The following is a 13,831-nucleotide window of genomic DNA, read 5'->3' on the forward strand; positions in this document are numbered from 1 at the left end:
TGATGATAATAATTTTTTTTTATTACACTTCAGTTTTACTTACACATATTGTATTTACTGAAAAAACATATATATGATTATCAAGCATTACAAATGGACAGATGGTCTGGTCTTTGCATAATAACTGAGCGACGTAATATTTGACATCATAAACTTTAAATAATTCATTATGAATATAATTAATTTCTATTAAATGTTTGAAATTTTTTGCCGTGTTCATGGAGTGTAACATTTACATTTTTTTATAGATTACATTGACAATATGTAAACATAAAATCATAAAACAAAAATTTTATTCTAAAAGAAAAACTCTCTAAATTTACAAATCAAAATAATTTGAAAAAAATAATAAACAACAAATACTTATACTAGGATCAACCATCATCGATGCTAGCAAAACACATGATGATCAGGAAATTGTTTGCTTGAGGAATAATAATTAGATGAAGACTCCATTTTATACCCTCCTAAATCCTCCAAACCTTCAAAGAAATCATCACTAAAAACCATATAATCTTCATCGTTGATTACCGGCATCATCGTTTGTCCTTGATCGTCACATTTGTTGTATAACGTTGTCTCTTCTTTGATGTTTGACTGCCGGAAGATTTCATCTTCAATAGATGAAGTTGAAATGGTTGTTGGAGAATGAAAAGGTGACCCTTTTGATTTTGTGACTTTTGTGACAATTTTATCAACGTCGTTATTAGTGGGACTCTTTGGAGTAGCTTTGAACCGATTGTGGTTGATTCCAGCTAATGAATTACGTCGAGTTGGTTGTGGGTGGTTGTGATCCGCGGTATAGGTTAAAATGTAGATGCTTGAATCAGTGCAACTTTGCTCCACTTGTCTCCTTGCCATACAACCTTTTGAACTGCTACATCTATAATAACTTCTGTAGAATTTAAACAATAATTAGCATCACAACCAATACATAAAATAGTCACCAAAATTTAGTCATAAAAAGTGACAAAAATGTTAATTCATTTGTAGTGACATACTTTGCATTTGTAAACAAACTAAAACTAGATCTCCTTAGGCTGAGAGATTATTATGAAAATCATATTGGTGAATAAAACTTTATGCGTATGGAACGACTGAAAACGGATCTCTTTTGTATATAAAGATTACAATGAAAACGAAGTATATTGGTGAATAATATTTTCTTTACGTTGAACAGATGAAAAACAGATCTCCGAAGATCACACTAAAATGAAAGGATTAATAATAAGATAACCAACTATTAACGATTATAAAACGTTAATAACACATTCTAATATTCAAACTAGAGATAGAACCATAATTAATAATTAGTAACCAAACTTAAAAAATTCATAAATCAAATAACAATAATCTATACAACAATAACATGAGGTCATGAATATACCTTGGATAGATTGAGCCTTTGATTGGTTTTTGACCATATTTACGCCAAGCCCATGGATCTGAAGACAAACCAGCTGCTGTTACTTGAACCACAACCCTCTTTTGTTGATTCTTCCTGTTCACACACACACAAAAATGTCATTAATATAATGTTCATTGAAATAATATAATATTATCACATGTAGGGTTTGTGTAATTCAAGAAAAATCAAGAGTCACAAAAAAAACTCACCTTTTTTTGAGCTTTGGTGCAAGTTGAGATGTGTTGGAAGCAGACCCACTAAAATTCTTGATTTGTTGTCCTCGATCATGTCGAATATCTTGATCCGAATCAAGATAACGATAACGAATATTTTCAATATCATTAGTAGCACCAGCACCAGCACCAGCACCAGCACCAGCACCAGCACCAGCACCAGCACCAGCACCAGCACCAAAAGTAACTTGATTATAAAACGGCTTGTAAAGCTGGTTTAATTCATCGGTAGCATTTGTTTGCATATTGGTGCTTGTTGTTGCAAGATCATATTCATGTTGATTATCATGATGATGATCAAATAGGTGAGGGTAACAAAAGAGAAGAGCTTGATCATATTCATGCTTGATGTCAATGGGTCCAAAGTGATCATCATGAAGATGCTCTTTAGGTCTGATGATTGCTTGTAAACCCCATTCGGCCATTATTAAGAAGATGAAGATGGTGTGTAGAATGGAATGGAATAGAAGAGAAGGTGTTGACCTTTTTATAAGTGAATGAATAATTTTGTGTGTTAGGAAACATGGAAGAAGGTAGGTTTATAAGGATATATTAGAAGCAAGTGTGGACAAGTGGGATGTTGACTTTTGTGGTAAGTCAAGGGTTGGACAAAAACGTAACACGGCTTGCGGTTTTACTCGCTTCGCAAACTCAAGCTTGACTCGACTTTTGCATGCTCTTTTTGCTTCTATTTTAAATATATACCGGTGATGGAAAATATTACCTATTATTATTATTAAATCTATTTATATCATAAAAAACTTATATCTAATATTTGCTAGTAGGGTAATTCGATGATTTTTGTATATATCCAAACCATAATTAAATTTTGGTTATAAAATTTTTTTTAACTGAATCAAGAATTTTTTAATCAGTCAGGTTATTTTGATAATGATTTGCTTATTTGGTTTTTATGCTTCAATATATACATGTATGGATGGATGATGCTTATATGTATGTACGTACGAATGCATTTATGTAGAATGCTATAAGCTAAACTTTGAAAATTAAGATGGAAGCCTATCAAATAACCTAGTATTAAGTTTTTTTTCTTTTGTTATATATGTCTGTGGTATTAGTTGACAATATTTGATAGTATAATTTTTTTGACTTTGGATTATTTTCGATAATTAATAACTACATTGCCGTAAGTTTGACAAAATCTTTGCTGTACAAGATTCAGTTTTCAAATTTAAAATTCAATTTCGCGACACTTATTTCTAATTTTCATAATTATTTTATTAACTTTGTGTTGCAACGTTGCTATCAAATTTATTGTCTGAATCAAGTGTTCCCATTATCACTTTTAATGCTAAAAGTAACTTTTTAAACATTCAAAAGGTAGTTGTACACTTGTACAACGTACTTACTTTTTTAGGAAGCACAAAAAAACATATAGCTACTTATTATAAACAAAGATATATATCTGGCAATAAAGTTTGTCTCGATCAATTGGTTAAATAATATACATATCTTGCCGTTTCAGAGATACATACATTAACATGCTAGCTTTTTTGTGCAAGTTTATATTTTTATGCACGAGACATGTGTATTTTAGAGTGAATATATATATTAAATTAGTTAAATTACTTTTAGATCCATCATTTATAATCGTCAAGTGCATTCATATAACTAGACATGGACAACATGAATGTTTCATTGCAGTGTTATATTAGATGCACCGTTGGATTTAACGTAAACGTAATGGTGTACTACTTTAGACACACTACTATAATAGAATAATGTTTAAGATCATGTACACAACAAACTGGACAACTTAGATATACCCAACGTTATAACCAACAGTTAAGAAGTCATTTTAATAAATACGATAATATATTCTAGTTAAGCATGATAAAATTCTTGATTTTATTTGTCTTAATTTGTAAAAGAATAATGAAGTGATAAAACTCGTTTAGCTTTAAAAAGTAGTTAAATTAATTTTTAACAAGATGAAAGATAATATTTTTCTTTCTTTCACTTTTACCATTTATAACTTTTTTGAATTACAATTTTCGGTACCAAAATTCCTTTATGCTTTATTCTATCTCTTATTATTTCTTTTTTAATTTAAAATTATTTTGAAGTGTTTTAATTCTTAGGTAATATGTTGTCATGCATACGTAAGATATTACGACGTACTCTTTCTTTTTCTAGTTTCCCTTTTTGGACCAATCTACGGCTTCGATAGGATTGGATTTCCACTTTATGGGCAATTGATGCCCCCGATCCCATAAAATATAATATTATATAAAAGTTTAACAGGCCTGGTAGCTAAGTTGCTAGCATATTTATTATATATTTTATTTTCAATATCATTTTTACTGAAAATACTAAGCAAAACACCATTACACTAATCTTTTTTTTGTGTCTCTAAGAAAACATTAAGGTAGCTTCGGTATGTAAAAATTTGAGGCGAAATGGAAGGGATCAAAACTAAGAAATGAAAAAAAAAATGTTTGGTTGTTTAATAGAATGAAATGATTTATTACCTTGTTTTTTTTTCCATCTTTCACCGTACTTCACCTCCACCACCCTCCAACCACGTCTACCACTTCCACCACCACTACCAACCACCGCCGCCGCCCACCACTGCCTCAGACCGTCGTCGCCACAACCTGCCAACGTCATCATGGCCGCCTATGACCATCACCAATCGCTACTGCCACCTATCAGGCTATCACACCACTGTCGTCGCCACCCACCATCAATGCCAATCGCCGCTGCCTCCGACCAGTACCGCCTCCGTCACCACCACCCACCACTACCCCTACACCATCATCACCTCGAGTCACCAACATTTTTACTTCATTCCTTCGTCTACCAAGCAACACAAAGTAATGGTTCATTCCACTTCCACATAGAATCGAAACAAAACAATGGAATGATAATGATCTATTCCATTACCTCATCCATTCCATTACCTCATACCAAGCATACTGATGAAGTTAAACCTTAAATTTGTGACCTAAAACCCTAAATACATGATTCAATTAAATTCGGAAATAATTCTATTAAATTTGAAAACTTTAGAGCTAGATATAGCAACTAGGGGTGTGCGTGGTGCGGTTTTGAGCTAAAACCAAAACTTCGATTTTTGGATTTTTGAAACCGTTTGGCTTCGGTTTTTCGGTTGTTATTTTGGTTTCAGTTCGGTTTTTTGGTTTTGGTCGTTTGAACTTGAAATTTTTAGGCCGAAAATAATGAATTTAGGTATAAATAATTTTTTAATTGTTAACTAATATATTATTATATACTTGGCCAAAAGTATTTGAGTTAAATATTTATTAAATTCTTATAAATTACTTAAAATAAAATATAAAAATCTAGAAATTCGGTTCGGGTTTTCCGGTTGTCATTACATGCAAACCCAAAACTGAACCGCTAGTTTGGTATTTAAAAAACATAAACCAAACTGTCGGTTTTGTTTCGGTTCAGTTTTTCTTTTGTTTAATTTTTTGATTTTTTCAGTTTCGGACCGATTTTTTCGATTTCTTACACGCCCCCGTAATAGTAACAACTATATATTAGGGGATGAATCAATATAATAAATTAAGATGCACTCTCTCTATACATCCATCTAAAAGTTTATAATATATTTAAATTGATTCATCATGTTATACTATTGATGCACTCAATAAGGTAGTGATCGCACTCAAAAAGTTGTTGAATCATACCATTCCATATTTGGGCTTTCTTTTGTTTGTACCATTGTTATCACATGTTCCTCACTCGAAATTTTATATATCAATATGCTTCTTATCAAATATCTCTCTCTCTCTCTCTCTCTCTCTCTCTCTCATATATACGGGATGGGTATTATTACAAGGTTTGTACATACTGCTATGCTGCTTGTAATATAAAGTGTTTAGGGGTGTATAGGGAAAACCATTTTTAGACTTTGAAACCTTTTATAATGCTTTGTGTTATGCCCATGAGATGCAACATGACATGGGCAGTATGGAAGGGGAGAAAGACGTTGCGGGATGGGGTACTGATTTGGCATAGGCGGTGCTGCATGAACCATATATGTACCACGAAATAAGTACGAAGCGGTGTGCAATACATCTATGATCTATACATATAAACCATATGCTTTAATAACTTGTATACTTAAAAATTAGGAAGAATTAAAGATATTAGACTCAAAATATTAGAATACGTGTCTAGTTAATTATTAATTATGAATAGACTAGTATTATACACATATGTTTTTTTATGTGGTAAAAGTAACATACTTACGAAAACGGTCATTTATTTTGTTTACGATCACACAAAAGACAAATTAGTTCTCATCGGTATCGGAACCAGACATTAGCTTATTTTTAGAAATATCATTGATGTGAGCCAATAATATAAAAACTTAAATCAACGACTTTTCATATCTTCTTTATATATTTAAATCTAGGTACAATTTTTTATAGGAAAAATGTGTCATGATTTTGATCCGAAATCTTTGTTTTACATCACACGTTTCGTCTTTGATTACAAGCTTACCCTCTTTTAACAACTAGGACTGAGTATGGTTTGGTTCGGCTTGGTTATTAAGCGAAACCCAAATCGAAACCGAAGTAATCGGTTATCTGAATATGCAAAGTGTTCGGTTTTCGGTTTTCCAGTTTTTCGGTTTTTTGGTTAATTTCGGTTTTCGGTTCGGTTATTTTTGGTTTTTTTTCAATTATGTGTTGACATTGCAAAAAAAATTTAAAAATAGAAATGCATATTTTAAGCTTGAATAAGAACGTGTTAGAGTACCACAATCCACATATATATTGAATTCAAAAAACAAAAATAAGCACGTGTTACGTGGAACTATACGAATACAAAGTTGTTACATGGAGTTTAAAAATTAAAAAGTATTAAAAGTTTAATCCTGATTTTCATTTATCATTTTATTTATTTATCTTAAAAGTTTAGTCCATTCCTCATCATTTTGATAATCTTTATCATCATCAATCGATTTGGTTTGGTTTTTTCGGTTTTTCAAAAATGGATAACCGAATTGAAACCGAAATTTCGGTTTTAAAAAAAAAACAAAAAATTAACCGTCGGTTAATGCTTCGGCTCGGTTTTTTCGTTGCGGTTTTTTCGGTTAATTCGGTTTCGATTCGGTTAATTCGGTTTTCTGCTCACCCCTAATAACAACGACACGTTTCGAGGTGTGAATTGGGATAGAAGGGATGTCATAATTGGAGACTTGGGGGGTGTTTGGTCGAGGGAATTGAGGGGTGAGAAATGGAATTGGAAAGAATTCTCTTGTTTGTTTATGAAAGAAAGAGGTGAGAAATGGAAATAAACCATTTCCATTTCTCTGATTTTGTTTCTCTAAAAAAAGCGGAGAATTAGATTTCTAGGGTTTCATTTCTCCCATTTTCCTCCTTTTCCTTTCAAACCAATTCTTTTCTCTCCATGTATAGAACTCAGGAACACAGCGGCAGTCACCTGTAGGTTCAAATAAAAAACTGCCTCTCGACGGCCCATTCTTTTCTCGCCGTCAGCTTTGGCTGATGTCTATCCTCTTCGTCAGTCATCGTCTGCTTTTTCTCGTCGACTCTCCATTCACCCTCGTCCCTCTCACCGTTGGTTGTTCGCTAGCAGTTTTCAAAAGAAGGTAAAGTTAGGTTTAATGTTTCTGTATGTTATTATCTTCAATCTGAATTCATACTGAGTTTGATTGCTAATTGTCGATTTTTTCCTTTGATAGATTGCTACTTTTTTTGATAATATCATTAAGTTTAATTTTTTAAAGACTGATTCGTGGTGGCAAATTGCCCTTTAGAAATAGTTCCACTAATGTGTTTGACAAACAACTTGTATCGCTCTTCAACTATTCCAACTAACTTGCAATTAATTAATTAATTTTGTTCAATTATGGTTTATATTTACGATTTTCCAGCTTTATTACCATGCAATGTAACTAAAGAATGGTATCTATTGTTTGTAAAGGGTTGGGTAAAGTGGGTTAAAACTTAAAATTGTGCATAGAAGGGAAGCATGGGTCTTTTTGTTATGCTAATTTTGATTCAGTTTAAGTAGTGTGTCTATATGGCTCTACATGATGCTAAGCAAAAGTTGGGTTCGTTGGTTTGAATCGAACATAGAAGGGAATGGGCTACTTTAATGTATAAACTATCGTGTTTGAAAACTATTTTTCTTATCTGTCACAGCTTGACTGTTATTTACTTTATGTAACATGCACATGAGTAATATCTTTATGGGGGGGGGGGGGTTTTGTTTGAGTAGTTGTCCATTTCCCTCTTATACTAATTGTTAGGTTAACTGTTTTGATATTTCTATCTAACTTTTGTTTTCCTTTATTCATTTCTTTGTGTTGCATTATGCAGGTTTCATTTAAGCTTGTATTTGTGAGAAAATTCAGCATTTGCAATTAAAGGTATGAGTCATAGATAAAAATTATTGATTTCATACTTTTGCATTTGATGTGTGTTATAGACTTATAGTTATCTTAAGAATGTTAATTTAATAAAGATAAAAATTGTTGATTTCGAATTGTTTGCTAAATGGGTGGTTTGGGATAATTTTGTACATGCAACATGTAGATAGAGGTGATATAATGTGTCATGTTTGGAGTCGCACATTTTATATAACCTGTGAATTCGAACATGACTGTGAGTTCGGTTATGGTGTTTTAGCTTATCATACTAACATCCATCAGCATCGCCGCCGTACCTGGAATCAGCTTCTATCAATCATTTAATCATCACCAAATGTAACCTGTGAGTTCTCCTTTAATCCTACATGAATTATGATTTTTAATTGTATAATTATGCATTTGTACGTAGACATGGCAGATTCAAATATAGTGAGAGGAGTTACTCGGAGCAAGCATACCTGGACAAATGATGAAGATGCAAAGCTAATTGATGCATTAATGGAGATACATGCATCCGGAAAGTATGTTGGTGTTGACAATGGATTCAAACCAGGTTATTTAAATGGTGTTCAACAATTGCTAGATGTAAGTCTTCCTAACTCTGGCCTCAAAGCAGAACCACATATAAAGTCTAGGATGAAGACATGGAAGACACACTTTAGCATTGTATATGATATGGTGCATACAAGTGGGTTTGGTTGGGATGAACAAAAATGTTGTATTATTGTCGATGATAGTGTTTGGAATGAATACGTGAAGGTATATTCTAAAAAATATATTTTTTAGATTTTAAAATTTTAGTCTAATTTATTTGTAATTGTCTTGTAGTCTCACAAAGGTGTTGTGAATTTTCGTGACAAGTCATTTCCTTTCTATGACAAATTGTATACCATATTCGGTAAGGATAGAGCTACTGGTAGTAAAGCAGTTAACCTTGGAGAAGAAGATGTTGTTCAAGAGACGCAAAAAAGCTCACCTGTTGATATTGAAGACTTTGATTTTGTTGATGAAGCCGTTCCAAATGTTGATAGATCTGAAGGACAAACAGGAAGTGTAACAAGCAAGCGCAAAAGAGGTAGAAGCACGGATGCAGATGAGATATATCGAGAGTCTTGCAAAGATATCAAGGAAGTTTTGCTTCGATTTGGGGAGATGGTGGGTGAACAACTTAGCAAAGAAGGTATGGAGGCTCGTGAAATCTATGAAAAGGTTAGTGATGAGTTGAAAGCTTTACCAGGTATCACTACGAAAAAACGGTTCAAAGCAGCTCATTTGATTGGTAAAGATGTGGATCTAGGACGTTCTTTTCTTGCGTTGACAATAGAAGAGAAAATTGAGATGGTCGAGTTGTATACTGATGGTTCAATGGGATAGTTGTGTATGGTTGAAGTATGTTTTGTATGTGAATTGGTTTTAACTATGGTTGATGTTTTTTGCTTAAAAACTATGTTTTGTATGTGAATTGGTTTGATCAATACATATTTTGGTTGGAATTTATGCATCTTTTTATATGTTTTTTATTTTTTAATAAATATTTGTTATGAAAAAAATACTTGTGCTAATGATAAAGTTGATATAATTCTCTGTTTATTTTCTATGTACCAAACAAGAGAAATGATTCTCAGCTATATTTCTTTACTGAAATCTCTGTACTACCAAACAGAACAGTCAATTCTCATTCTTCAGACCAATTCCCTTTCTCTGCAATTCCATTTCTCTATTCCATTTCTCTACAATTCCATTCTCTGTACCAAACACCCCCTTGGAGTTTTGATTAAGACAACCTTTTTATTTCGTGGATTGGATTTCACTTGACTGTCTACGGTTCCATTGCGTGTGATCGGGGTAGAAGTTTTCTATAAATGTATCGTCATGTTATTAAGTATTTTGATTTATGTTCTTTTCTTTCTAAAAGGTGGAATAGAATAACACTTTTTTACCATATACTAGGGAACCAATATTATTTTATTTAGCAAATTACAAGGATTATATGTGTGGGTGTGTGAAGGATAACGTACGAATGATTTTATCGTGCGAACGGGGTCGAAACGAAAAGCAAAATTCACACAATTTGTGAATATAAAATCTATTTATAAGTAGCATAATTTTAGTACAAGTAACATAAGTTTTTTACTTTGTATTAACAGAGCAAATGTCACTGTAGTGTAATTACCAATAGTTAGTTAGATTCTAAAGATTAGATCCTTCACATAAACTCCAAATGTATAAATTTTCATTTTTTACAATTTTTTCTTTATGAATGATAGAATGATAATATGTTGTTGGTAGGAATTGAACTCAATACCTTACTTTTAAAATGTTTATGGCTTACCAACTCAACTATGATTAATTGATGTTAGTCTTCTCTTTTTCTTAATTGGTATGCTTTCACAACCTTCCATTTTATTACTTTTAAAATGTAAATACAAATTATTCTTACTAATCTATGTATTTTAGTAAAATATTTATATCTTATGAATCCATAAGATATGTTAATATGTATATTATTAAATTTAATTTTTTTTATTTTACTTTTTAACCATCGTATATCACACGAGTTCTATCCTAGTTTTCATCGTTTCTATCTCAATAAACAAGAGAATGGACCAATGGGGGCATATTTAGCCATATAGCATCAGTTACATTACTTAGGCTGAAGGTAATGGCGGGTGAACCAAGGGGCTTGATTTAGGTGGCAGCGGGGCTTGATCGCGCACACCACTACCACCCGCACGCGAGGAGGGGCGCGAATGGCTGGGGCGAGCCGGACCACGGGGCCCTTTTGAGCCGTTGGGTGTGCATATAGCCGTTGGTTTGGTTGATTGAGGTTTTTAATTTTTTTTTTTGTTAAACTTATAAATACCAATCCACACACTCCATTTTAATTAAAACTCACCCCATTCTCTCTTATTCTCTTAAAAACCATATTTTCCCTCTACCAAAACTATATTTCTCTTCATTTTTATAAATGGCATCGTCTTCATCGTCTTCGTCTTCCAATTCTTCCAAAGAAGACGAACTCATTTGTCAAGCGGTTCAAACGACGATAAATTTTTTGATCGATCAAAGACGCCCTCTATTTTTATAGAAGACCCGATAATCTTGTATTAGACTAGTAATATTTTAAATTATTATTAATGTAATGTTTTATATTATTATTGATGTAATGTTTTAAATTATTTAAAAAAAATAAAAAAAAAATTCAATCAAGCCCGGATCATCTGGACCACTACACCCTCTGGGGCTTGATCCTGTGCCACGTTACTGCCTACGTGTCGTAAATATATTGGATCACTTGGGCTTGGATCAAGCCCCACTACCCTTAGCCTTAGTGGTAAGGGTCTAACTCCCGTGGTTGATACAAAATGTCCAGATTTAAAAGCAATTAAGAATGTATATGAACTTGTCTTTCTAACTTTTAAGAAAATAATCAAATAATTATCTATATGGTGTTAAAATTTTATTTAAATAATAATAATAATAATAATAATAATAATAATAATAATACGTTTAGATTCCTTTTTCACTTCGCAACCTTTATTTATTCTTGATTATAAGATCGGAACAACCAAATTGATCGATTGTGACAATTATAAATAATAATAACTCTTTTTATATAAAAGAGATTTTCAATAGTTAAATAATTCTACTTCACTATTATTTATCAAACATATTTTCAACTACCCTAAATGAACCACTAGTAACGATTATAGAATAACTATAGGAAATCAATTGAGTTTAATTAACTAGTTATAATTTACACTTTTAAGCTTTCATAGCATTTTAGATATTTTTGGCTTCAACCTCTTTAGATGAATGGTTACACGTTCACATTCAAATTATATGAGATAAATTTGTTCATGTTAGAATTGAGTTTTTTATATGAATAATTAAGCAAATCATGTTTGTCTCGGACGTTTCCATTCAACGAAGATCCTTAAGTTTTCTTCATGGAGGCAAAAACTGAATTGACAAAAATGACTAGGTTCAAAATAAGTTGAAAATTGCAAATACCGAATCTATTTTAACCTGTAGTTTGGTGATCAAACTACAAATGACTCGTGCTAACGGCTCATCTAAGTGATCAAATTATTGAAACACCCATCCTATTTTCCTGTGTTTTTCCTTTTATCGGTTTAATTTATCGATTTCATTTTTCTTTTTTTTTTTGTATTATACTTAATTTTGTCATAAAAGCTCAAAATATAATCCAGCACATTTTTCGTGCACTTAATACAGAAGCTGTAATGAGCTAAACTTCAAGTGGACCAAAATCTACTCTTTTAGAAACTATGTATTGGGGCACTGGGTGGGTTAATGGGGCCTCTTCCCGAACATATCTGTCAGCGATACCAACCTACTAGCATTTCAATACGTTTCCTATGATCACCTGTTGCAGGTCACTTGTCCAGCACAAGTTGTAATTTATCATAATTCTATTGGTTAACAGAGTACTATTAGGGTCTTATAAACAATTATAGAAGTATATATCTACATGTCTACAAGAAGAATTATCATCCTTAAAACATATAAAAGGGATTTTGTCATAGGAAAGGCCCACCTAAGGAATTGCAACATCCCATTCTCAAAAGAAAAGAATGTTTGAGGTTTACATATGCAGATCTTTTGCTGCAACTTGTGAAGTTACCAAAAAGTTAATTCATTAAATAATCAACAAAGTTGAAAAGATGAACACAAGTTGTAGAAATATCTGATATCAAATGACTAGTTCAATTTTGAAGTTGAGTTGGTATGAAACTAAACTTGCTACATAAAACTCCAAAGAAACACTTTCATTTTCTTGCATGTTGCCCAAAACCCCATCCTAAATTCCCTAGCGGCTACTCACAAGTTGTCTTGGATTAAAATACATTTTATACGAAAAACGCGTTTTATAATTGAATGTATGTATTATCCACTTAGTCGTCTTAGCAGTTCAATGGTCAGACTGGAGTTAAGAATCGAATAGCGTCATAAATTTAGAATATATGTAAATATTACATAAAATATAAATAACTATATTAAATTAAAAGCTTTATATAAGTATACTATTATTAAATTTTGAAATGCTTAAAGAATAATAAAGAAACTTTATCAAGAAGAGACTAGCGTATTATATGATCGGCTTGCACTAAAATTAGTTTTAATTTATACACTACAAAATTATTATACAGAAAAAACTATTTTTAAACATATAAATTCTTGTAACTCATAAATAATATTTTAGCGAGTCATTTTATTTTGCTTGTAACATCTGTATAATACTTAGTTACACCCTTCGTACTTTCTCATTCAACGTAAAACACTTTTGCACTTTTACAAGTGGCACGCATTAAAAATCTATAAATAGTTATATCATGTTACTTTGCTTTATCAAACCTTATTATAAAGTTGTGAATCATGGTTTGGTTACATTACATGTTATATGATGTTATTCCATTGTTATATTACGTGTTGTTTGTTTTTCTATTGGTAAAATATTTAGAGTCTGCGGATCACATCTGCAGACATCTATAGAAGAAAAGATTGACCAAACCTAGTCTCTACAGTTTGTAAGAAGACCGTATGTTTTTTAAGAACTGTAGATTGTTAAAATAAACTGGTAGTGGGTGGTGATGGTGCTGGATGTGATAGTGGTAGTGGTGGGTGGTGGTGGCGGACGGTGGGTGGTGGCGGTGGTAGAAGTTGGTGGTGGGTGGTGGACATTGGTGGTGGTGGATGATGGTGGTAAACAGTGGTGGTGGCGGACGGTGGGTGGCGGTGGACAATGGGTGTTGGTAGGGTGTGGTGTTTTAA

General features: G+C 32.3%; 2 protein-coding genes across 2 annotated transcripts; one reads left to right on the forward strand and one right to left on the reverse strand.

The window, feature by feature from the left end:
* Positions 1 to 209: 209 nt before the first annotated feature.
* Positions 210 to 2,079, reverse strand: LOC143637684 (putative WRKY transcription factor 14). The gene is made up of 3 exons (XM_077105014.1): positions 1,618 to 2,079; positions 1,388 to 1,501; positions 210 to 895 (listed from the first exon to the last, which is right to left on the reverse strand). Exons 1-3 carry the CDS (start codon positions 2,064 to 2,066, stop codon positions 391 to 393), a joined length of 1,068 nt encoding a protein of 355 aa, XP_076961129.1. The 5' UTR covers positions 2,067 to 2,079; the 3' UTR covers positions 210 to 390.
* Positions 2,080 to 8,446: 6,367 nt separating this feature from the next.
* Positions 8,447 to 9,418, forward strand: LOC143637685 (uncharacterized). Its single transcript, XM_077105015.1, has 2 exons — positions 8,447 to 8,794; positions 8,864 to 9,418. The coding sequence occupies exons 1-2, from the start codon at positions 8,447 to 8,449 to the stop codon at positions 9,407 to 9,409; spliced, it is 894 nt and encodes a 297-aa protein (XP_076961130.1). The 3' UTR covers positions 9,410 to 9,418.
* Positions 9,419 to 13,831: the final 4,413 nt, after the last annotated feature.

The sequence above is a fragment of the Bidens hawaiensis genome, unplaced genomic scaffold, assembly GCF_021521415.1.
Source record: "Bidens hawaiensis isolate Kalapana, Puna unplaced genomic scaffold, B.hawaiensis_p1.1 tig00008376_1, whole genome shotgun sequence".
NCBI lineage: Eukaryota > Viridiplantae > Streptophyta > Magnoliopsida > Asterales > Asteraceae > Bidens > Bidens hawaiensis.